This window comes from Sphaeramia orbicularis, chromosome 20, assembly GCF_902148855.1.
Source record: "Sphaeramia orbicularis chromosome 20, fSphaOr1.1, whole genome shotgun sequence".
NCBI lineage: Eukaryota > Metazoa > Chordata > Actinopteri > Kurtiformes > Apogonidae > Sphaeramia > Sphaeramia orbicularis.
This window is the reverse complement of record NC_043976.1, coordinates 40,312,876-40,339,959: the sequence shown is the minus strand read 5'-3', so window position 1 is coordinate 40,339,959 and position 27,084 is coordinate 40,312,876. Positions and strand designations below refer to the sequence as shown.

The window sequence follows — 27,084 nt, the reverse complement described above, 5'->3', positions numbered from 1 at the left end:
GATCTCCACATGATTTTATTTCTCTATGTCTCACCTTTCCTAAGCGATTTATCAAATATTTCTTTTATTTAATTCACTGATCATGTAGATGTTCAGTAAAGCTCAGAGTTAATCCAAAGCCTATTATACAAAAACAGAGAAAACTGAAGAAAAATGGACTTTTTGAGCAAAATATATCATCAACTGAACATAAAAACAAGCAAATAAATGAGTAAATAGAACATGGAATAATAATTTAAGAAAATTATAATTAAAGTATTAATAAAATTATAAGAAATTAGATTGTATATATGTGCTTGGTAGCTTTATCTATAATAATATATCATAAATAATTCATCATAATTCATGAGTATAATTTATATTTACCCTTAAAGACCTAGAACTATTTTTGTGGTGACCTTCAAATGATTTTTTTTCCCTCTATGTCACACCTTTCCTAATTGATTTATCATCTTATCCTCCACATTTTTCAGCAAAAACCATGTATTTCTATTTATTTAATTTCATTTAATTCACTGATCATGTAGGTATTCATTAAAGCTCAGAGTAAATTCAAAGATTATTATATAAAAACAGAGAAAACTGAAGAAAATTGGACTTATTCAGCAAAATATGTCATTAACTGAAAATAATCCACTGTCATTGATCCACCTCCATTGGTTTCACGGGTGAATCAATGTTGTGGAAGATGATGGTGTTTCCATGGTAACTACAGAGCCTCTGAACGTCCAAATGATAAACTGTATTTTACACCAATTATTTACATGTATTGATAGAATTAATGGATGAACAGGTATTAAACAGTTTAGATCAGTAGATTTTTTTGGTTGGTAGATGATGTTTGATGTCTTTGAAGGTTAATGAGACTAGCAGAAGAAGAGGTGATGACGGGCTGAAGTACTTCTACGAGGTCTTCGGTGGAGCTGAGCATTCTGGGAGTTTGAGTCAGTTCCTCCCTCTGTTACCTGTCCAATCAGACTGGAGAACACAAAGACGCCCGTGAAAAAGTTAGTCATCTGAAAGGAAATCTCAAAGACGGTGTGTGGTTCGTTAAGACCGCCGATGTTGATCAGACTGCGCACCGCGAAGTAGTAACAACGGAGGTACCTGTGGAGAGGGGGTGGAGTTAGAGCGGCGCTCAGGGGTTTGCTTGAACACACGGATAGTGGTAGTTTTCCTGGATCTTTTTTAGCACTGGACATTTAATTTTCAGCATTCTGGTGAATTATTGCGCAAGAATTCGTACTTTTTGTGTTAGATTATGTAAAACAGTTCAAGAACCTCTCAACAGCACTGAAGAATTTAAAGAATCAGAATAACTGACCTACATTTACCCCCTACATCAGTGTTTTTCAACCTTGGATTTGCCTGGAATTCAAATGGGGTTGCCTGAAATTTCTAGTAATTGATAAAATTAAAAAATAAATAAATAAATATACTAATAAAAAATATACGGCGAGCTGAGAGAAACAATTCCAAAACATAAAAGACATGGCAAACTGTGAGTGGGAAACTGCAGCACTGTGGTTCTGTTTATCTGTCAAATGTTCACTGTGGTCGGTTTCAGATGCTGCAGCTCTTTCATAATTCATAGTTTGAGTTCTTGTTTGTTCAGTATTAATTGTCAGCCTTGTAAATCACAGCTGGACTGACTGTACATATCCCGACCAAAGAAAATAAAATTCTCACTTTGTGCAGTAATCTACACCTGGCTTTTCTGCCTCCATCCATAATAATATACATTATACAGACTAAATGTCCTCTAAAATTAAAGTTTATTTGCAACATAATACAGCAAACTATTACATGATCAAAAACAAATTAATTAAAAAAAAAGTCTCAGTTTTGAATGTCTGGGGTCGCCAGAAATTTGAGATGTTAAAATGGGGTCACGAGCCAAAAAAGGTTGGGAACCACTGGACTACATTTTCCTATTTGTTCCATGAAGATGTATTAAATAATTCCCAATTATTTATTCTCTTTAATTGGTATCCGTTTTATGTGTTTCAGTCATGTGTGTATGCTAGATCATTCATCCAATCAGATTTCACCATCACATGTTGCCGGGTAAAAGAAATCTGCCCTGAGGATCAGAATCAACAGTGGAGCCTCTGGAGCTCACATACAGTCGCAGAAAAAATTATTAGACTCCCTTTGTTTTCTTCAATTTCTTGTTCATTTTACAACTAAAGGTCCATTTGTTTGGACAAATATAATGATAACAACAAAAATAGCTCATAGTAGTTTAATTTCAGAGCTGATATCTATCCATTTTCCATGTTTTCTTGATAAAAACCAAAATCACTTCAGTTCTTCCATCAATACCTATGGCATTGTACTGACAAAAACAGTGCTTTTAGACATTCCATGTTTTCTTTTCTGTCTGTTTTAGTCACATGATACACACAGGAGTTAGGACTGGATTGCATAACCATTGTTTTTGTTGACTTTTGACAGTCTAATAATTTTTGCGGCGACTGTATATGGAATGAACCTGTTGATTTAACCCAGGGGTTCCCAAAGTGGGGTACTTGAAGTTTTTTGGGAAAAATACATTGAATAAGTCATCATGTAGTGAATACAAAACAAATAATGAGAAAGAATGCTGAAATATGAAAGACAATAAATACATTCATATAATAGTTTTATGGTCAATCATCTTGTTTAAGCTTTGGTAACATTTTAAGTAAATTTCTATTTTATATTATTCAAAATGAGTTTATTTAAGTAATTAAGTCATTATTTTTTTGTTGATGAAAGGTTCATTTATTAATTAATGACCAATTTATTTATTTTTTCTTATCAATGAAAGAGGGCACTTTTCAGTTTATATTTTGCACAAAAAATGTGTTATTTTTCATATAATCCAGTTAAATATACATTGTTTGTTTACAAAGTTTTGAAAATATAAACAGACACCTTTGGCACAGAAATAATTTTCGCCTCATTTTTTTCAATCAAAAATGCTGAGATAAGAGTTGAGGGTACTTGGCTAAAAAGTATATTTCAGGGGGTACTCCACTGTAAAAGTTTGAGAACCACTGTGCTAGAGCATTCATCCAATCAGATTTCACCATCCTGTGTTGCCGGGTAAAATAAATCAGACTCAACAGTGGAGCCTCTGGAGCTTCAAATAAATGGAATGAACCTGTTAACTTAAATAATCAGATTTTATGTCGGCCACACGGGGGCGATCTAACGGGCGTACAATAACATTTGGCGTTTTCACGTTATTTGATTAGACGGTCAATGAGCACGCTCAGCTACAAACCACACCTGTAGTGATTTACATTAAATAAAGTCTAATGGTTTAGATTTAATATCTGTTTTCAACCCACAATGGTTGACAGAGAAGAAATGGATTAAGTTCAGACTAAAAATACGCAGTAGTTTTGTTGAGTATAATGTATTTGGTGAGCATTGGTATGTTTTTGTCATTTTATTCAGTAAATATTGCTGATTTTGCTTCAGATGATGAACACCCTTTATGCAACACCCTTTACATTGTGTTTTTCGTACAGTATTGATATTAAGCGGTAGATTACATTAGGTAGAACAACACTAAAGGACTAAGTGTCAAACATATGACTGAACACTGTTTCTAAAGATAAAAATGTACAAAAATTCCATTAAAAATGGCTGTAATAAAAATGGCCTTAAAAATGGTTTGATAATTATTGCGATTAATGGAAGATTTTTCTAGTCCTGAGTGAAAGTTGAAGAAAACATTCATAAACAAAAACATCAAAACATAAAAAAAAGATGTTTTTATGTTATTCATAAAGATTGAACGAGACAAAAAAAATACAAAAAAAGATGAAAATGTAAAAGAAGAAAACAATGTAAAAGATATATCAAGACAAAAACACCCAATTTCATGGTTTAATGCTCATTTCGTTCATTTTCTTTTTTGGAATTTTCTCTATTTTCCAAAAAAAAAAAAGAAAGAAATCAATAAATTTATTTATTTATTTATTTTTTTGGACTTTACATCTTTTCATTGTTTTATTCCCATCATGTCTTGCTGTAAAGTTTCATAACATCTGATAAAGAACATTAAATGAGCAAAAACCAACAAAAAAATAACAAAAACACTGACATAAAAAGCAAAAAAAAAAAAGAAGGCAGAGGCTTCATTAAAACACAAAAATGTAACAAAAAAAAATGCAAAAAAGCCAAAAAAAAAAGCCACAAAAAAAAAAAAAGCCCAAAAACAACATAGACTACCTGGCCAAGAATGACGGACATAAAGAACGCCCCGAAAAGGTAGTTGACCATCTGAAAGATCTGTCCGAACATGCAGTCTGGAATGGGCAGCTCGGCGATCATCAGCAGGGATTTCTCCGCATAGAAGAAGCAGCTGAGGTAACTATGGCAACAGCGGCGAAACATGCACAACAAACTTTACAACAGGAATTTAACCTCCCGTCCTTTTCTTTCTTTCTACGTCCTCCCTTCAGTTCATCTGTCCTTCTTTCCATCATTCCTTCTCTTTGTTCCTTTCCTTCCTCTCTCCCTTTCTCTTATGGGTCTTTTTCTTTTCTCTTCATTTCTTTGCTTCTTTCTTTCTTTCTTCCCTCTTCCATCATTCCCAAACTCCTCCATCCTTCCTCCTTCTGTCTCTCATTCCTCCCTCTTACTTTCATCTTTCCTAACTTTCTTCCAACCATCCTTCCTCATCCTTCCTAACATCATCCATGCTTCTGTCCTTCCATCTTTCTTGTCTTCTTTCCTTCCTTCTTTCTGCTTCCTTCCATCTTTCTTAACATCATCCATCATTCCTACCTTCTTTCCTTTTCCCTTCCTTTCATCCTTGCTAATATCATCCTTCCTTCCTTCCTTCTTCTTTCTTCCATCTTTCCTAATATCCATCATTCCTAACTTCTTTCCTTTTCCCTTCCTTCTGTCCTTGCTATAATCATCTTTCCTTCCTTTTTCTTCCATCGTTCCTAATATTCATCCATCATTTCTAACTTCTTTCCTTTTCCCTTCCTTCCATCCTTGCTAATGTCATTCTTCCTTCTTTCCTTCCTCTCATCCTTCCTTCTTTCTTCCATCCTTCCTAATATCCATCCATCATTCCTAACTTCTTTCCTTTTCCCTTCCTTCTGTCCTTGTTATCATCCTTCCTTCCTTTTTTCTTCCACCGTTCCTAATATCCATCCATCATTCCTAACTTCTTTCCTTTTCCCTTCCTTCTGTCCTTGTTATCATCCTTCCTTCCTTTTTTCTTCCACCGTTCCTAATATCCATCCATCATTCCAAACTTCTTTCCTTTTCCCTTCCTTCTGTCCTTGCTATTATCATCCTTCCTTCCTTTTTTCTTCCATCGTTCCTAATATCATCCATCATTCCTAACTTCTTTCCTTTTCCCTTCCTTCCATCCTTGCTAATATCATCCTTTCTTCCTTTCATCCTTCCTTCTTTCTTCCATCCTAATATCCGTCCATCATTCCTAACTTCCGTCCTTGCTAATATCATCCTTCCTTCCTAACATTCTTTGATCCTTCCTTCCTTCAATCTTCACATTTTCACCTACATTTCTGAGTTTTCTCTCATGCTCCTTCATTTCTTTATCATCTGAGAAAGACTGATTTTCTTCAGACATTTATGACTTGGATTCATTTTTGAACCTGACGGTAGAGTTTTAATGGATAATGTCTGACTTTATCATCCCTGAAAATATTCAAATTTCCCTCCAGGGTTGTGGAGTTTTTCTTATAAAATTATAAATTTATGATTTTGTTTGTTTTGTATCCATTATAGTGCAGGTTGATGCGATAATGTTTGATATGATGTGGGTGTGATGATGTCATGTGACGGCGTGCGGTCAAAGTGGACTTACGCGCTGCCCAGGCCGGAGTAAACCCACTTGGTTTTCCCGATGCCCTGGAAGTCTGAGGCCACGTAGTAGATGCAGGCGTTGATGTGGAGCATGAAGAGGAGGTACCCGATGGTCCGGATCACTCTGATGGAGGAGGAGGAGGAGGAACCGTTACTCTCTGAGGTTGGTTTCTATTACATCTATGTCACCGTTGGTAACGCCTCCTACCTCCAGATGTAGGCTTTGGCCATGATGCTCTCCAGACGATCGCTGAACTCGAAGAACGTGTCCGCCTGGAGGACGATCAGACAGTTTCATATAAACCACAGGTGTCAAACATACGGCCGGTGGGCCAAAACCAGCCCATCAAAGGGTCCAATCTGGCCCGTGGGATGAATTTGTGAAATGCAAAAATTACACTGAAGGTATTCACAATCATATTAGTTCAGGAGACAAACTCAGCCCAATTCAAACTCAAGTGGCTCAGATCAGTAAAATACTATCGCAGAAAAATATAAATAATGACAACTGCAAATTTTTCTTTTTGTTTAGTGTAAAAAAGTAAAATTCCATGAAAATGTTTACATTTACAAACAAGAAAAGCACTCGAAGAGTGCAGACCTCCACCAAGACAGATCTGCCCCCCCGATCACCACCAAAATGTAATCATTTGTTTCTTGTGCCAATATCAACATTTCCTGAAAATTTAATGAAAATCCGTCCATAACTTTTTGAGTTATCTTGCTAACAAAACAAACAAACAAACAAACAAACAAACAAAGCAAAGGGATCACAATACCTTCTGGTGGAGGTAACTATCACAAAAAATGTGAACAATATTCTGCCTGGTACTAAGTGTTTTGTGTATTTGTAGATCCACTGTGATCTGTAAGTTTTAATACATATGTGCAAATGATCAGCTGAGGCATTATATTGTTAAAATTGCACTTATTTTTCTTAATACATTTTAGTTTGTTCATGTTATTCACACATTTTTTAAAGAATAGTTTGTTGATGTAAACATTTTCAACATGTAATTTTACTTTTTTTCACTCTAAAATGTAGAAGTTAGACATAAAAAGTCTGGAGTTGAAATTACACATTATTATTTTACTGATCTGGCCCATTTCAGATCATAAGGGGCTGAACTAAAATGAGTTCGACACCCCTGATATAACCCTTCATTATCAACAGACGTAGACAAACAGTGACGGACAAACTAGTGCGTTATTAAATTAAAATGGTGAGTTTATCAGTGAGGCTATACTCAAAAAGAGACTATTGTCAAAATTAACAGAACAGCAAAAATTGGTTTGACTGTTCAATTTTTATCTCCGAAGTGCCACACGTTTTGTTTTGATTTCCCTTTTTGGTGTGTTATTTGAACTTAATTTAGCTGTAGTAGGGTTCTTTTCTCTTTGGAATGTCACTTCTTCCCATCCATCTATTATGTATTTATCTATGTATTTAGTGTTACTACCACAACTACTATTATTGCATTGTCATTATTATTCATTTCTTTTCAGTCTTATTGTTACTGAAAGAAATGATATTTATTGATATATAACCAGCATTTCTTTTACTTTTATGTCATTTTTATTTATCCCTCTACTTCATGGAAGGCATGCAAATGTCATTCTTTTATTTTGTTTGAAGTTCAACTAAGTCAAAGTGAGGTCATTCTAAAAGCCTTTTGGGTTTCCGACCTCACCTGCACATTTTCGTACCCTTCACTCTATCAAAAGAGATATTTACATGTTTTTGTCTTATTTAATACTGTATGTGCAAATCAATAAATCAAATCAAATCAAATCAAATCAACGTCATTTACAGTTAATGTTTCTAAGAATGTCCTCTTTCCTTTCCTAAATCCTCTTACTTTCATCTTTCCTGTCTTTATTTCTTTCCTTCCTACCTGCTTCCTTGTTCTTCCCATCTTTTCTAACTTCCTCTTCTCCTTCTATTTTTCTTCTTTTCGTGCTTTTCTCTTCTTTCCTTCCTTCCTCAGTCTCTCTCATTCTCTCCTTTTATCTTTACATTTGATTCCTTCCTTCCTTCTTTCCTTTCTCTTTTTTCTATTTCATTCCTACTTATGTCTTCCTTATTTCCTTCCTCCCTTCCCTTCCTCTTCATTCCATTTTTCCTAACTTCCTTCCTTCCATGTTTCCTCTGTACTTCTTTCTTTCTTTTACTTCTCTCATTAATTCCTTCATCCCTCTTACATCATTTCTAATTTCCTCTCATCATCCCTTCTTTCCTTCCTTCTCCTCTCATTCCTTCCTCTCCCTTCCGTCTTTTCTAACTTCCTTTTATCTTTCTCTCCTCCCTCCTTCATTCTTTCCTCATCCTTCCTGCCATCCATCCTTTCTAACATCCATCTAAGCCTAAATTAGTCATACTCAGACTTATTTTTATTTATTATTTTTTATGATTTTTTTAACAGCTGTTGTCTCATCCATGTCCTTCTTATCCTTTCTGTCCTTCCTATCCTTCTTATCCTTCCATTTCCTTCTATTCTTCCTGTCCTTCCTAACTGTGGATGTCGAGCAGATGCAGGTGAATCTACCTTCAGAAGTCGATTTGCTCTGAAAATGGACTTGAAGCCGAACTGGAAGTAGAGCAGGTCGAAGGGTATGAGTGAAATCATGTCCAGCTGTGGATCAGAGACACAGTGAGACACGATGAGACAATAGTGTAGAAGGAGATGACCAGGACCCTGTGCAGATCTGAGGTCAGCCCCACCTTGAATCTCTCAGAGTCTCTGTAGTTCTTCTTGGTCATCGCTCGGTCTTTCTGTAAACAGACAGAAACTGTTACCCGATCGTCTTCCTTTATCATATTAACTCTGGTTCAGTGTTAACGCCAGGTCTGTCTTACTATGATGTCTCCTCCTTTGACAAACTGTTTACGGGACTGGAAGAGGACGCTGTCGATGAGGTAGATGAGGTCCGCCAGCAGGTCCAGGGCGAACCAGTACGGGATGGCATCCTCGGTGTGGTACGGGAAGCAGAGACGGGCCGTGATGAACCAGGTGTTGTAGTTGAAGGCCAGGGTGACGAGGCTGAGCCACCCGATGTAACGGCGGTCTGAGAGGACAGAGGAGGGAGGGGAAGGAGGAGGATGGAGGGGGACGGAGGGAGAGGGATGGAGGAGGATGGAGGGGGACGGAGGGAGGGGGAAGGAGGAGGATGGATGGAGGGGTAAGGAGGAGGGAGGACGAAAGAGGACAGAGGAGGGAGAAGGAAAGAGGAGGAAAGAGGAGGAAAGAGGAGGAAAGAGGAGGAAAGAGGAGGACAGAGGACGGAGGGGGAAGGAGGAGGACAGGGGAGGATGGACACCATTTTTATCTTATTCTAGTTTAAGGTGTTTTTTTTCTGTCCCTAAAATTCACTTACTGAAATATTTGCTGTAAAAGTCCCATCTTCTTCAGTTTTCTCTGTTTTAAAAACCTTTGAAGTAACTCTGAGTTTTCATGAACATCTACATTAAGATGCTAATATTTTCATAAATGATGATAAATCGCTTAAAAAATGTGAAATAGAAACATTCATTTGTGAACTGACAGATGTAGTTCTGGGTCTTTAAGGGTTAATTCGTCTGTGTTTCATTTTGGTTCATTACTTTTTTTACCTTCACCAGGAGGTATTGTGATCGCTTTGCTTTGTGTGTTTGTTTGCATGTTTGTTTGTTTGTTAGCAACTTTACAGGAAAACTATTCCAACCACCTTTACCAAATCTTCCCCACAGATAGGCCTAGGCCCTGGGACCAACCCATTAAATTTTGGGCCAAGTAGGCCAAAGTTCAAGGTCACAGCAAGGTCACAAAATCTACAATTTTCCTATCTCTCATCATTGAGCAATTCTCCAAAATTCATAAAAAATTCAAAATGACTCCGATTAGCCTCCAATTTGATCCACCCATAGCTTAGAACAATATGTTGTATCTGGCACAAAATTGTCCACATCCACTGTGGAATCTGGACTCTGTGGACATTTACATTTAACATTAAAAATCCCATTTACCACACATTTTTCATTTACATATTTTCTATCTGGTTTATATATGTTTCTATGCGGTTACCTCCGCCAAGGAGGTTATGTTTTTGCCAGGGTTTGTTTGTTTGTTGGTTGGTTGGTTAGTTAGCAAAATAACTCAAAAAGTTATGTACGGATTTTCATGAAATTTTCAGGAAATGTTGATACTGGCACAAGGAACAAATGATTTAATTTTGGTGGTGATGGGCGGAGGGGAGATCTGTCTTGGCGGAGGTCTGCGCTCTCCGAGTGCTTTTCTAGTCAATAAATAAATTCTACACTGCCAGAGTTCTTGATCTTCCAAACATTTCCTTTTCGTCTCCAGAACCTTCTTTCTGTTTTAATCCTAATATAAATGTGTGGTTTTACCAGTGAACGGGTCAATAGTGGCTCCCAGGACTGAGTCCATCGAGTCCTCGACGGGCTTCAGGACCATGTCCACTGTGGACCAGAACTTTTCCACCATCTGGGTCTTCATGTCCTTCTTCTCCTCTTCCTTCTTCTCCTCTTTCCCCTCAGCTTTCTTCTTCTCCTCCTCCTCCTTCTTCTTCTGCTCAGCTTCCTTCTTCTTTTTCTCCGCCTCCTCTTTCTTCTTCTTCTCTGCCTCTTCTTTCTTTATTCGTTCCTCCTCCGCCTGTTGTTTCCTCTCCTCTATCACCTTTGCATATTCATCTTTGGGAAGCAGTGGCGCTGAAAGGAACAAAATCAAGGTAAACTGATAAATAAAACACACTTCTAAAAAAGAAAAAAGAGAGAAATTAAAGAATTTTTTTTTTTTTTTTTTTTTTTACAAATGATGAAGTGATGCAGATATCGTATTAACAGGTTGATTTCACAGATCTCTTTGAAATAACTACTGTAAAAGCACAAGTATTCTGTTATTCGAGTCCTGAATAGAACCAGGAAGTATGACCATATTAGTCCTGTGCTCAGATCTCTGCACTGGCTTCCTGTGGCTCAGAGAATAGACTTTAAAACAACTCTGCTCATTTATAAGTCTGTTCATGGTCTAGCACCAAAGTACATCTGTGACATGTTGGTCCCATATAAACCATCTCGGACCCTGAGAACCTCAGGGACTGGTCTTTTGCCGGTGCCCAGAGTCAGGACTAAACATGGTAAAGCTGCATTTCAGTTCCATGCAGCTAAACTCTGGAACAGTCTTCCTGATGATGTGAGACAGGCCTCTACTGTGACAATGTTTCAGTCCAGGCTGAAAAGAGCTGTGTTCAACTGTGCATAGAACAACTGAAAGGGTTATATCTGCATTCATCTCTTTTACTTTGTTTTAATTGATTATTATTTATGTTTTATTGATTATGTTGTAATTGTGTGTTTTTAATCTGTCTCTTTTCCACTGTGAATTGCCCTGTGTATGAATTGTACTATACAAATAAATCTGCCTTGCCTTAAAATGACAAAAAATATCAGACTGTTCTTTTGGCTCCTTTTAATTCATAATACGGTCAATTTGTTGACATGTAAAAGCAGATTTTCTTTTATCTTATCCTCCCTGAAACCCAGCAATACATGTTTATCCTCTGTAGGGAATGAGAGTTAGACAGGTTTCAAAAAAAAAAAAAAAAAAAAAAAAAAAAGCAAATCTTTAAAAAAAAAAGCAAAAATAAAAATAAAAAAAATCCAATCAAGGCCATTACTGTTATAGTATAACAAATTATCATTTATTATTATTATTATTATTAATATCATTATTATTATTACCACTATTTTTGTCATTTTTTGTCACTTTAGAAGATTTTTATACATATATTTTTTATCTTTATTTTTCGATTGTATTTGATAGATATTGTCTTGTGCTGCTGTACATCTGAATTTACCCCTTAGAGGATCAATAAAGTAGAACTTATCTTACCTTAATGCAAAAAAGTCCCTAAAGCTGGGTCGAGATGATGCGATGGTTTCATTAATTACATAAATTTTACTCCAAAACATGTATTTATTTGTTCGTTTAGTGACAAATTAGGCAGCATCTACATCGTCCTGTGAAAAAAACAGATGGAAACCAGGGATTACACTGAAATTAAAGTTGGTTCTATGGATGAAATTGTGTTTAACCTCCTGAGATCCAGGAAATGTCAGCAAAGTACAAGCTTTTTTGTTTTTTTATTAAATAAGTGTCTATATTGGAAACATCATGATGCAACAGTTTTTTCAGATGCAGTTTTTAAAATTTTTATGGAATGTCCTTTGTGGTGGACAATTTTCTTTTTTTTTTTTTTTTGTGTAAAGTTGTGAAACTCTTGTCCTCAAATGTGGACAGAAAACCCATAGCTAGGTGTTAGGAGGTTATACACGTTTATCAGTGATGGTTCACAATTATACATGGGTTCTGTTGGTGGCATCTAGTGGCCATTGGAGGAACTGCATCTATTATCATTGGAGCTACATGACAACATTTAATGCATTTTTGCAGATGGATATAATATACAGTTGCGGAAAAAAACTCTTAGACCACCCTTGTTTTCTTCAATTTCTTGTTCATTTTAATGCCTGGTACAACTAAAGGTACATTTGTTTGGACAAGTATAATGATAACAACAAAAATAGCTCACAGTACTTTAATTTCAGAGCTGATATCTATCCATTTAACATGTTTTCTTGATAAAAACCAAAATCACTTCAGTTCTTCCACCAATATCTGTCATTGTACTGACAAAAACAGTGCTTTTAGGCATTCCATGTTTTCTTTTCTGTCTGTTTTAGTCACATGATACACAGAGGAGTTAGCACTGGATTGCATAACCATTGTTTTTGATGACTTGATGGTCTAATAATTTTTTCCGCAACTGTATATGAATGAATAAGGTAATATTAAAATGCAGAGAATATTATAACATGCACATTAAGCTTCAAAAACCTAGAACTACTTCTTTTGCGCCTTCCAAATGCAGTTTCTCTACATTTAATTCCAATTGTTAGAATATTATTCACTGCAAAGGACATTCCATAATAAAATAAATCAAACAGAAAAAACGATTCTGAAAAAAACTGTTCCAATCAAAGCCATTATTTAATGTAAAAAAATCACGTTTTACTTTCCTGGGTCTCAGGAGGGTAAGAATGAAATAAATAAAACTAAATTAAACCTCAGGGTCTTGACTGTTTTTACTTGATTTAACCTTTACTTTATTTTACTCTTTTACTTTTTTTAACACCTGGAGATTTCATGACATTTCTGTTTTATTTTCTTGCCTTTAAGTTTAGTTTTGGATGAGAAATGGTGTGTTTTCCATCATGTTGTGCTGTTTTTCTACTCACTGACTGGTGGTGTGATCTCTGGAGATGAAGCGTACTGATCGGCCACCTTCTCTTTGTAGAGTTCCAGCCTTTCTCTCATACGTTTGACCACGGCCCGGAGTTGTTCATCTGAGTATTTATTCACAACTATGGGAGGAGGTGGAGGAGGGGGTTCGTCCGGCCTGAAGAATGATTTAAAAAAACAAAAAAAGCAGAAAAATCAGTAAACCTGTATTTTAGAGCTAATGATGATGTGTTAAAGCAGCTGCTGTAGCACCAACCAAGACTGTATTCTTACATTTAACATATTTATAAGTGTAAAAATAAAGTTTTTGCTGTGAAATGTACCCAGGCTCTCAGAGATATTTATGTTTCTTTGTTTCCATCTAGTGGACAAACCTTGGCATTACATATGAAAGACAAAAAACACATTAATGCTTGAAAAATGTAACTAAAACTGACAAATTTCTTTCATTTATTAGATTTGACCACTTTCTACAGTATTTACATGACTCTAAAATTTAAAAACTTTTCTTCAAATCATTCAAAAATAAAAGTTTTCTGTGATTAAGGGTTGGGGAAATATGTTTTAGCGAGTCAAAATCCTCTCAAAGACCTAGAACGATCAATTTTTCTTGACATTTAACCTTTCCTTAGTGATTTTATGCCATTGTTTTTAATGTTACGTTTTGTATTTTTCAGTGAAAATCAGGTATTTTTCTATATTTAATTCACTGATCATAATATTTACTTTTAAAGGTATGGTGACTAAACAAAACACCATTAACTATAAAAAACAATGTTTTCTTGCACGGCCACATGTTAAAACGTGATATTTTTAAATAAATTTCTAGTAGGTTGATCTATTTTCCAACAGAGGAAAAGTAAAAATGTGACTTTAAATCAACCACATGAAACTTTCACCTGAAGTACCTGTGCAATAAACTGTGCAATAAATCATATCCCTGTTCAACCTGTAGCATGATCGACATACACGCAACTGTAAATAGGATATATAACTTTTTCGATTTTCAATATTCTTTGATTTTGCATTTCTTCTGGTCTTGTGTGCTTTGCTGCTGCAACCTGGAATTTCCCCTTGTGGGGCAAATAAAGGCATATCTTATCTTATTATCTTATCTAATGTTAAAATCTGAGAAAATAAAAAAAATAGTAATGATACAATTGAAGAGAAAACTAAGGGTTGAGTGAAGGTTAAATTAGTTGGTTTTACATTATTTTGCTATTTGACGTTGCTTATTTTATTGCATTATATTGCAATTAGTAAAGGTTAGCAAAGGAAGTTTAAAAAGTCTAAATTAAATAATTCAGTGAAGGAAAACTAAGGGTTATTTTTATTCCATAAACCTGCCTTTATTTCCATATTCCTTCCATTTGGTACTAAAATGTAAATAAACCTGATTTAATCTATTATCACTGGTGTAAAACCAGGGGCGAAAATCCCAGTTTATAGTTTTGGGGGGGGCAGTAAACCATAAAATCTCAGACTTACTCCTGGGGGGACAAGGGAAAACACCGCTGTATCTTTTTACTGTGTTGTGTGTCATTCTGTCTTTGCCTCAGTGTTGTTCAGATGTTTTAAATAATGATATTAAAAGTAATATCTTTATCCTGGATTACATTTAACTGCCTCCACCTACTGCCTGTAGGTTAAGTAACCACTAAGTTGAGTTCCTATTCATCCTGGAGGCTCATATCCTCCATTTTCATCACGGATAAACATTCATCTAAATCAGGGGTGTCAAACTCATTTTAGTTCAGGGGCCACATTCACCCCAATATGATCTCAAGTGGACCAGACCAGTACAATAATAACATAATAACATATAAATAATGACAACTCCAAATTTTTGTCTTTGTTTCAGTGTAAAGGAAAAAAACATTAAATTATTGAAATAATTACTTTTATAAACTATCCAAACAAAAAAAGATGTCAATAACCTGAAAAAACTGAAATTTCTTCAGAAAAATATGTGCAATTTTAACAATATTCTGCCTCAACTTATCATTTATACATGTGCATTACAAATCGCATCAACAAAGACACTAAACATTTAGTAACAGGCTTCATGTGCTTAATCTTCTTTAGACATTTCAGGTTGTTCAAATTTGTTCAGGTTATTCACAATAAATTGTTACAGGATAGTTTGCAAATGTAAATATTTTCATAATTTAATGTTATTTTTTGCACTAAAACAAAGACAAAAATTTGATGTTGTTAATTCAAGATTTTTTTTTTATTTATTTGAGATTTTTTTTCCTTAATTCAAAAAATTTTTCCTTAACACAAGGTTTTTTCTTTTTTTTTTGCATAATTCAATTCAAGACTGTGGAATGTTTAACTTTGCAAAACCATCCAGCGGGCCGCATTCGGCCCCTGTGCCGCATGTTTGACACCTGTGACGTAAATGATCATGTGACCTTTCTGGTGGGTTGTACCTGAAGACCCGCACGAGCCTGTTCAGAATCATTAGCTGCTAGCTAAACCATGAGGCTGATAAAATGCGGTGAAAACGGGAATAAACAGGACAAATGTTGCTGTTCCTGTTACAAGCGTGTGCTTGTTGAACAGTCGGTGATAAATGACTTACTGTCTTCCACTCGTTGTGGTTTTACATCTCCGTTGCACTGGTGTTTGACCGTGTCTGAGTCTGATTTTCTACAAATACAAACTGTGGACCTGCCGCTCGCGCTACAAGTTGAAAAGAAACGTATGGACTGTACCACTGTGAGGGTGGGGGTGGGTGGGTTAGAATGTACGAAAGTTAAAAAAAAAAAAAAAAAGGCCGAACACTGTTTCACTTTTGATATGCATAGAACCGCTGGTACCGTGTCTTCATTGCATCTTGATGAATTATTCGCAATTGTTTTTTTTGTTATTGGGGGGGACAAGTCGCCCCCCCCCCCCCCCCCGGATTTCCACCTTTGTGTAAAACTAACCCTTTCATGCATGAATTATGAAAAGCTTAGAGTTTTTTCCTGACTGTTTTTATTCCTCTTTAGGCATGATAAAAACAATGCAATTGAAATTTTTTATGAAAAAAAAAAACAAAATCCATGAACATAGAAAAGAACAGCTGTAGAATAACTGTCCACTGTAGTGACCGCTATGTATGAAAGGGTTAACATGTCAGTTTTCTCAGGTTTTTTTTTTTTTTTTTTTTTTTTTTTTTTAAATCTCTTTAGTCTACTTATTTATTCCAACATGTGTGTGTGTTTATTTGTAAACCATGGGTTTATTAAAAGCGTCAGGATCATCTGAACTTGTTGCCTCCACCGTTTCGACTCCTGAACCAGAATCAGCTTCATGAGCTTCTTAAAGATTAAACCTACAAATCCCATAATCCACTTGGAGGTTGTCCCCTGTTCATGCATGTTGTCACGGTGATAAGGATCTGGAACGTTTGGTTCATCTCTGACAGCTTTGTCCATTTATCACCAGTGAATCTGATTAATTACTGTTCATGGGGAAATTCGATTAATACGACGCCGTGTCTGCATTTTGGCAGGAGTTCGTTAACTGATGCTTTATTAATGTTACGTCATAATCTATAAATAAACTGCATTCATCTGTCATTATTAAAGGTTCAATGAGGGGAATTTAATGACATCTAGTGATGAAACTGCAGATAACTATAAAAAAATAAAGTCAAATGTTCCTCATTCGAGCCCGTTTTTTTGTCCATTCTTCACATTTTAATTACGTCCCTGCTATAAAATGGAAAAAAAGATGAGTAATTTTATCAATTAATTCTGTGAAAACACAACATCTAGTGGAGAAGCTGCAGATTACAATTAATATAAATATATTAATAAACGCAGAGACCCTCATTAGAACCTTTTTTTTGGTCCATTTCTTAGATTTTAAAGCTATTCTTACTATAAAATGGAAAAAAGAAGATTTGATTTGTGTCATTGACTTTTATTGTTATTATTATAATTTATTGTGGCCATATCCTGCTTTAATCCACTTTAATTTCATTGAACTGTTTTATTTTATTGTGTTTTTTCTCTCTTACTTTGTATTTACATTGAATTTGTTGTAATAATACATTTTTTTCTTCTTACTATTATTAATATCATTATAATTCTAAATACATTTATTATAAGAGGACATTTGTGTAGAAACCCTGTGAAAATAGGACATCTGGTGGTGAAACTGAAGATTACAATCAACCGTGGCTGAAAAAATTCCCTTGTAAGAACTTTTTTTTTTTTTTTTGGTCGGTTTAATTCTAACATACAATCAAAAACTTTACTTGAATTGTGTTGTTGAGTTTTTGTTTTTGTTTTTTTTAATAATTTTACTGCGACCATAAGATGCTCTTAACTGTTTTTACTGAACCGTTCTTTGACTTAATTGAACTGTTTTATTTTATTGTGTTTTTAGTCTTTTTACTCTTTTTGTTGTACAGCACTTCAACGGAAAGTGCTTTAAAATTTATTTATTTATTAACAGGGCATTTGTCAATAAATTCTTTGAAAACATGACATCTAGTGGTGAAGCTGCAGATTGTGGCAAAAAAGGCTTAAATTTCCTCATTAGAATCCATTTTTTTGTCCATTCTTGTCTTTTCAGGGAAGGAGATTTTAATTCTGTCCCCACTGTTGTTCTACAACTTTAGTGAAAACACGACCCAAAAAAACCCAACAATGACAACAAGAACCATTCACAGGAAAAGAAGATGCAGAATTTTTCTTTTTTGTTTGACTAGAACCTAAAGAAACCATAATTATGATCAATAAACTAAAGATCTTTCTAAATGTTTTAGCAGTTTTATACCCGGAAGTCCGTGGTCCATTAGTGTTTTAGGATCTGACTAATTCCTGGTTCGTACAGGACTATAACTTGATAATTTGGAAATTAACCTTTACGTCAATATTTCATTTCATTAGCCTAAGTCATCCACTAGATGGACAAAAGTATGTGGACATGTTGAATTCAGGTGTTTCTTTTCTAACAGGGGTCTGGGATTCAAAACAATAACAAATGTCAGAATATAGTTATGATCAAAAGGTTCATTTAACTGTGACCAGTGTCTTCAGATCATGAGATCTTACCCCCCAGGTCCAGGTCCAGGTCCAGGTTGTCCAGGGTTGGCCGGAGCCGGAGCCGGAGCCGGAGCCGGAGCCGGAGCCGGAGCCGGAGCTGGAAAAAACAAAACTCAGTTTTCAGAATAGAACAGAATGGAATGCCTTAATTGTCATTATACATTTGTACAACAAAATTAAAACAGACAACTCTCTTGTAGTGCGTGGTACAAAACAGTTTAAAAGAAAAAAAAAAAAAAAGATCTGTCACTGAGAGTTTAAAACAGGGCTGTCAAACCCATTTTCTTTCATTTTCCACATTCAGCCCAATTTGATCTGAAGTGGGTCAGACCAGTAAAATAATAACAGAATAAACTGTAAATAATGACAATTCCTAATTCTTCTCTTCGTTTTAGTGCAAAAAGCAACATTAAATTATGAAAATATTTACATTTATAAACTATTCTTTCACAAAAAAGATGTGAATAACCTGAAAAAAGTCTAAACTCTTAAGAAAACGAAGCACAATTTTAACAATATTATGCCTCAACTTATCATTTATACGTAGATAGATAGATAGATAGATAGATAGATAGATAGATAGATAGATAGATAGATAGATAGATAGATAGATAGATAGATAGATAGATAGATAGATAGATAGATAGACTTTATGTATCCCAAACTGGAAAATTTGCAGGATAATTTTAAATATAATATAATAACAGGAATAATATTGTTAAAATTACACTTAATTTTCCTCAGACATTTCAGGTTGTTCATATCTGTTCAGGTTATTTAAGTTTTATTGTTAAATGATAATTTGAAAATGTATTTGCACTGGCTTCTAATACAAGAGTGACTTTTATTTGTTTTATCTTCTGGTTGTATTTTTAGATACTATTTATGTTATTGTTGTGTATTAGTTTTTATCAGTTTTAGTATATCTTATCTTCTATCTCTATTCTATATCTATGTCTTTATTAGTTTTATTATATTTTACATTTCTACCGATATCCTTGTACAGCACTTTGGACACTTTGCGTTGTTGTAAATGTGCTATAGAAATAAACTTGACATTGTACATATTTTCATGACGTGATATTTTTTTCACATTAAAATTTGGAGTTGTCATTATTTGTAGGTTATTATGTCATTATTTTACTTTACATATTGGTCTGTATCTGGAACCTGAACAAGGACAAAGCGTTATAAAAACAGCTTTGTTTCTGTCGCTGTCACTAAACTCAATAAGTAGCACTTTATTTCATTCTATTCTATTTTATTTATTTATCCTATTTCTTTGCTCTGTTTATTATAGTCACTTTTAAATTTTAAACTGCTATGTTCCTATCCTGGTTTTTATCCCAGAGACTGTTTTTATTTCCCTAATGTTTTTTTTTTTTTAATTGAGCTTTATTGCGTTTTGTTTTTATTTATCTTGATCTTATTCATTTTATCTTATCTTTTTACTTGCTGATATATCGGTGAATGACACTGGATTAAGTACCTGTCTGTCAGGTTCAGTGTGTTTTGGAATGGAATGTCAAAAGCAATCATTTTTTCTGCAAAACAAATCAACCCACAGGTATAAATAAAGTAACCTTGAACCTTGAAAACCACTTCAACACCCTTAACTGTTCATATCTTCAGTGTAATTTTTACACTTTGCTAATGCATCCCACAGACCAGATTGGACCCTTTCCTGGGCCGGTTTTGGCTCGCGAGCTGCATGTTTGACCCCCCTGGTTTAGAAGGTCTTTGAAACCACCATCCTCCACAGAACAATCGGCAGCATTAAAACCCTGCATCAGACGTCTCAGAGGGCGTGAAATACTGCTAATGGAAAAACCATTTCACCCAAAATGACACGGCTCCGTAGGAACCAATGAGGCGCAACGGTTGTTTGACCTGTTTTGGAACACGTGCAGAGACATTAACCTTCTGCAAAACACACCGAGGCTTTCATTTAGGAGAAAAATGACCACGTTCTGCTGCACGAGTATGTAAAATCACACCGCGTCGGACCCCCAGACTTTCTACCAGTGGCGGCTGCTCGTCTTTCAGAGGGGAAGCTCACTGTCGGCTTACATTAAAAAAAAGTCAAGTTATTTAAACATAAATTCAGCTCTCCGTTCCTTTTTAAGAAAATGGTCAGTGACCTTATCGTACCAACTAAACAAGAAAACGTTGAAATTATGTTGAAACAAGGAAGTCCAATGAGTGTGTTTTATTTACAGTGCAAGAAATGAACAGGTAATTTCGTAGTGGTTTCTTTCTCGATTTCACAGCAGAATGTGCGACGGTATTAAACTGAACTGTGTCAGTGAAGGAGTAGATCTCAAAATAGCTGTCAATCAAACGGGATTCAGCCTTTCGACCGATCCTCCAATCAGCACGTGGAAGCTCAGCGTCCAGCCCGGCCGAGCTCCGCCCACAGCTCCACTCACCCCCAGAGACGCCGAGCGTTCGGGGGTGGGACAACATCCTGGCATTTATCCAATTACCGTCCAGTTTTGAGGCAATGAAAAAAACTGTTCCACTCAGTCCCATAGATGTGCATTGACACCGGGCGTCTACGGACAAATGCACTGAGCAGAGATCGAATGAGAAAACAGAGACACGGGAATGGAGGAGAAGTGAACAACATGGAGTCCGTTGATTTGTGATAAAGCTGATTCTGAATGAACTCGTCTGTGAGATGAACGTGATCTAACACATTTGTAGTCAATGAAATGTTAGCACAACCGTACATATTTAACCATTTAATTTTCATAATTTTAGGGGAAGCCGGGCTTCCCTTACAGTCTGTGAGAAATGGCCTCTGCTTTCTACCTGGGTCTAATACCTGATGACGTAATTAAAAGAGAAGATGCTTACTGATTTAAACTTTTAATTCCTGCCTGCAAAAAAGTTTTCACAAGGAACTGTTTAAATAAACATACAAACAATTACAAAGTCAGTTTACTATCACCTCAAGAATATTTCTAGGATTAAAGGACTGATGTCGCAGCAGGACCTTGAAAAACTTGTCCATGCATTTATCTTTAGTGGAGTTGACCACTGTAACAGTATCTGCTCTGGTCCGCCTAAAAAGTCCATCAGACGACTGCAGCTGATCCAGAATGCTGCTGCTCCAGTCCTCACTAAGACCAAGAGAGTGGACCACATCAGTCCAGTTTGGAGGTCTCTACACTGGACCACATCAGTCTAGTTCTGAGGTCTCTTCACTGGACCACATCAGTCCAGTTCGGAGGTCTCTACACTGGACCACATCAGTCTAGTTCTGAGGTCTCTTCACTGGACCACATCAGTCCAGTTCGGAGGTCTCTACACTGGCTCCCTGTCTCTCAGAGAACAGACTTTAAAATTCTCTTGCTAGCATATAAAGCACTGAATGATTTAGGCCCAAAATACATCAGAGACCTTCTAGTCCAGTATGAACCATCCAGACCACTCAGGTGGTCTGGTGCAGGTCTGCCAGTGTTCCAAAAGTCAGAACTAAACATGGAGAATCAGCGTTCAGTTTCTATGCTCTGTATATCTGGAAGAAACTACCAGAAAATATCAGGTCTGCTGGTGGATTTTCTGTGTATTGCATGTATCTAATTGTATTCATCAGGTTTTTCAAGAAAAAAAAATCACACTAATCATGTAGACCAAAGGTGGCCAACCCTGGTCCTGGAGAGCCACTCTCCTGCATGTTTTAGATGTATCCCTCTTCCAACACACCTGATTCAAACGATAAACCTATCATCAAGTTTGGGAGAAGGCTGACCGTCAGGTGTTCTGGAAGAAGGATACATCTAAAACATGCAGGATAGTAGTTCTCCAGGTCCAGGGTTGGCCACCCCTGATGTAGAGGGCTTCAAAACTCCTGTATTAAATATGATACATTTGGTGTCATAGGGTTAACTCAGACGCTTCATCTCTTAATGTACGCTGACTTACCCTGGGGTTGGTCGTCTTTCTTAGCCTCGTTCTCTTTATCGGCCGGTTTCTCCTCCTGCAAAACAAATCAGATCTTCAATAGTCAAACTTATTATTTTTAACCATAACACCAAAACAACCATGGTCGACTAAAACCATCTACTGATGTAATACGTTTAAAAGGGTCATATTTAACTAAACCCACTTCTATTAGTCTGTGCTTCATTTATTTGTGTATTTGAACCCTAATAGTTCATCCAGTTTGAATTTGAACCCTCCAGGTGCTGCAAAACTATCTTTATGTTAATTTTGGCAAAAATCCAGTGGAGTTCTACAACCTGTTTTAATTCCTGCTTAATTTGTTGATCACAACATTTGCACATATAAGGTCCAGACTTCAGACGAACATTTCTCTGAGTTCGACATAATTGTTTATCAGCAGCAGCGGTTGTAGTCCAGACTGAAAATATGTCCAAACTTGGAGCCCATTACCTAAAATGTTCAGTTGTTGGTTGAATGGGACAGAAAGCACTATCAACAACCTGGAGGGGGCGGGGCCTGAAGTGGCTCATGTGCATTTAAAGGGCCAGCGCTCCAAACCACCTTTCTGGTGTCATTACTCAGAAATAGGGTTGAAGATGGACCTGTGGAGTTGAATGAATGAAGAATTCAGACCCAAGCAGAACATTTACAGTTTATGGAGACCACAGGGAAATGTGGGAAAAGGAAGAATTCCATTTAAAAAAGAAAAATATCACGCCTTTAATGATAAACTGCGACATAATATTGTTGAAACTGCACTTATTTTCTTAACAGATATTTCAGGTTGTACATGGTTGTTCAACTTATTCATATTTTCATAAAGTAATTCAACTTTCACACTAACACTAAGAAATATTTGGATTATTATTTATCAGTTTTTAAGCCAATTATTTTACTGGTCCGGCCCAGATGAGACCACATTGGGCTGAATGTGGAACCTGAACTAAAATGAGTTTGACAGCCCTGCATTAAACCATAGAAAAGGAGTGATATAAGTTAAAACAGACCATAAAGAACAGAACAGAACAGCACAGACAGCTGTACTTCTGTCTGTATCATAAATGGAAACTGAACTATTTTATAATGTGGCTATATCATGGTATAGTATATTAATATATAGTGTGCTATTACACGACATATATAATATATAGTAAATTCATAACACATACACCTTGTTTTTATTGCTTATATTTTTTTGTATTTTGTATGTTTTTTTTATACAGTTCTGTTTTTTGCAATAATTATTTTTTTGTTGCTAATTGAATTTTCATTGTTCCTGTGACAGTGACAATAAAGATCTATTCTATTCTATTCTATTCTATTCTATTCTATTCTATTCTATTCTATTCTATTCTATTCTATTCTATTCTTATGAACTTGTTAATATGTCAATTCATATTTTATGTCTGTTTTTTATTCTACTTTAGTTCCATTCTTATTTTACCTTTCGTAAAAAAAAAAAAAAAATATATATATATATATATATATATATATATATATATATATTCTATTTTTTTATTCATCTTTTTAGTTTTTGAAATTTTATATTCACTCTGTTCTTATCTACTAGTGTTGTATTCATGCAGTGGCACCGACTGGAGTAGCACTGAACACACAGTGACAATAAAGGCTATTCTATTCTATTCTATTCTATTCTATTCTATTAAATTTCCCCATGGTAGAAAAAATAAAGTCTTAATTAAGTCTTATCTTATCTTATCTTATCTTATCTTATCTTATCTTATCTTATCTATGATTATGGAAAATGTATTATGGTATACAATGTAATACTTAACATGGGAGTAATGGAGAGCTATAAGATGCTGATAAGAAATGGAGTTTATGAGTTTATTCACATATGTGTAACATTTTTGCGTTTTGTGTAGGCTTGATCAGAATTTATTTTGATATGGTTAAGATTTTTTTAGAAGTTTTTTTGTGGAGCTGACATGGGACTTTGTGGTCAGTAGAGGAAGATGTAGCAAGAATGCAGGAGTATGTAAGATGAATTTCATCCCACTCTTTTTCGAATATGCCTTTTTTTTTTTTTTTTTTTTAAATGTTTTTGGTTTTAAATGTTGATATTCGAAACAAACAAATAAATAAACACTGACACTACACTGATGTAACAGTATATATAGACAGGTCCTACCTTGGCTGGAGGTGGTGCTGGTCCAGAAGCCGGAGCCGGAGCCGGAGCCGGAGCCGGAGCCGGAGCCGGAGCCCCCTCTGAGGCCGCCGGCATCTGGGGGCCACTCATGAGGCCTTTCAACTTACCAAACATGTCTATGAACCTAAGGCTGCATCTACTTGTTGGAGGTGGAGGTGAATGCTGCCTCTGCCTTGTCCATCCCCTGCCTCCTGCTTCTCCTTTTAGAACCTGGACTCCTCATAACCCGGGGGGCTTACTGCTTTTAGATCCTCTAAGACTCTTGTGCGGCCCCCACCTCCACCACTGACACCTAAGCCCATCACCACCTCATACCAGATCCCAAGAGGCTTAGGGGCTGACCAGTAAAGCCGGGCCGAGAGGATGCACGAGGGCGGAGAACGCAAAGAATCAGCTGCACAGATGGAAATAACACCATGTAGTTACAATAATTACATGGATTTGACTGTGAAACATGCATTTATTTGTTCATTTAGTGACAAATTATGCAACATCTACACCTTCACATGAAAAAAACCCCAAAACACTGGAACTAAAGAATATTCATGAAATTGTCTTTAGACACATGTTTATATCTTATGGTTCACACATTTACATGGGTTCTGTTGGTGGTACCACCTAGTGGCCATTGGAGGAACTACATCTTATATCAGTGGAGCTACATGACAACATCTACTGTGTTTTTGTAGGTGTATATAATATACAGCTAAGGAAAAAATTTTTAGACCACCAAAAGTCATCAAAAGCAATAGTTATACAATCCAGTCCTAACTCCTGTGTGTATCATGTGACTAAAACAGACAGAAAAGAAAACATGGAATGTCTAAAAGCACTGTTTTTGTCAGTACAATGCCATAGGTATTGATGAAAGAACTGGAGTGATTTTGGTTATTATCAAGAAAACATGTTAAATGGATAGATATCAGCTCTGAAATTAAACTACTATGAGCTATTTTTTGTTGTTATCATTATATTTGTCCAAACAAATGTACCTTTAGTTGTACCAGGCATTAAAATGAACAAGAAATTGAAGAAAACAAGGGGTGGTCTAATCATTTTTCCCCAACTGTATATGAATGTATGATGTAATATTAAAATGCACAGGACATTATAACATAATAAAACCTAGAACTATTTCTATTGTGCCTTCCAAATGCAGTTTCTCTACATATATCTCCAATTATTATAATATTATCCACTGCAAAGGACATTCCATAAAAGTCAATTAAAAAAAAATGTTATAATGTGTCTGAAAAAACTTTTGCATCATGCTGTTTCCAAAAACTAAAATAAATTATTTATCGTAAAAAAGCCACGAAAGCCGGGTCAAGATGATGGATGAGATGGAAATAACATCAGATAGTTACAATAATTACATGAATTTGACTGTGAAACATGCATTAATTTGTTCATTTAGTGACAAATTATACAACGTCTACACCTTCATATGAAAAACAAAACCAAACACTGGAACTAAAGTAGATTCTATTTATGAAACTGTGTTCAAACCAGATGTTTATTACTGAAGGTTCACAAATATATATGGGTTTTATTGGTGGGACCATCTAGTGGCCACTGGAGGAACTGCATCACACACACACACACACACACACACACACACACACACATGAATGCAATATTCATTCATACATTAATTGATATAAACACTTAATGTTGAAAATATTCATAGATATACGTACTGATTAGACAGAATATTTACAATATCAACAGTATTTTCAGATTTAAAAAAAAAATGTATTCTACTTTTAGTTCTATTCTTATTTTACTTTTGTTAAACGCTATATTTTATTTTCTTAATTTACTTTTAAGTTTTTGTAATTTTGCATTCATTCTATTCTTATTTGCTGATGTATTGTTTTTTTATCCATATTTTTTGCACTGACTGGAGTACTTCTTCTTCTTCTTCTTCTTCTTCTTCTTCTTCTTCTAATCCTGTCAGTCAGATTGCACAATTTGGCCCACAGAACACATATTTGATAACCCTTACATTTTCATGTAATTTTCCTTTTTTTTTTTTTACACTAAAACAAAGAGAAACATTTGTAGTTGTCATTATTTATAAGTTTTTATGCTAATATGTTACTGGCCTGACCCACTTTAGATCACACTGGGCTGAATGTGGAACCTGAACTAAATTATTTTGATTCTTCTGGGTTACATGAAAATACTCGGCGTTATTGCTCATTATGTGGTTAAACTACATGTTTTGATGCAGTTTCTTTCTGTTTGCATATTTTTCTGTTTTCCTCCAGCTTTTATCTCACTTACATATCCTGCAGTCACTTGTCATTGAGAATAAAACAACACCGCCGCCATCCGCCCACTCAGCCCCTGCCCCGCCCCCCTCTCGTCGCCGTGGCGTTATGCAGATCCGGTCTCGCCTCGGCGTAATGCATCTCAAGGACCATTGACTCGTCTGGGGCGGAGGAAAGTGGAGATTGAGTGGAGGAAGAAGCCATCTGATGCAGACGGGCTTTTCCAGGACTCTCCATCTTTTTCGCCATCCACCGATGAACAGAGATAGGTCATTAGCTCCGCCCCGTCTTTTCCATTAATCTAATTAGGCCTTGGGGTCAGACTCAGCCTCTTTCTGAAACAAATCCAGCTCCTTCAGCACAAATGTGTGGTCTTACTTGATGAGAACCCTTTTCGTTAGCCTCAGAACATAAGTCATTAATCTAATCCTAAATCTGTAATGGACTACGGACTTTTTAGAAAAGAAACACCCGAATTCAAAATGTCTCAATACTTT

The 27,084-nt window shown here is 35.7% G+C and overlaps 1 protein-coding gene across 1 annotated transcript in view; it reads right to left on the bottom strand.

Moving 5' to 3' along the window:
• LOC115411074 (cyclic nucleotide-gated cation channel beta-3-like) overlaps positions 1 to 26,836 on the bottom strand; it is a 38,567-nt gene extending 11,731 nt beyond the window's left edge. The window contains exons 1-12 of the mRNA XM_030123015.1: positions 26,668 to 26,836; positions 24,551 to 24,705; positions 22,121 to 22,175; positions 19,680 to 19,734; positions 13,139 to 13,299; positions 10,229 to 10,549; positions 8,702 to 8,910; positions 8,567 to 8,617; positions 8,391 to 8,477; positions 6,053 to 6,117; positions 5,846 to 5,968; positions 4,228 to 4,369 (exon numbers count right to left, since the gene is read on the bottom strand). Of these exons, the coding sequence (XP_029978875.1) occupies positions 4,228 to 4,369; positions 5,846 to 5,968; positions 6,053 to 6,117; positions 8,391 to 8,477; positions 8,567 to 8,617; positions 8,702 to 8,910; positions 10,229 to 10,549; positions 13,139 to 13,299; positions 19,680 to 19,734; positions 22,121 to 22,175; positions 24,551 to 24,705; positions 26,668 to 26,836 (1,593 nt within the window). The remainder of the gene's footprint in view (positions 1 to 4,227; positions 4,370 to 5,845; positions 5,969 to 6,052; positions 6,118 to 8,390; positions 8,478 to 8,566; positions 8,618 to 8,701; positions 8,911 to 10,228; positions 10,550 to 13,138; positions 13,300 to 19,679; positions 19,735 to 22,120; positions 22,176 to 24,550; positions 24,706 to 26,667) is intronic.
• Positions 26,837 to 27,084: the final 248 nt, after the last annotated feature.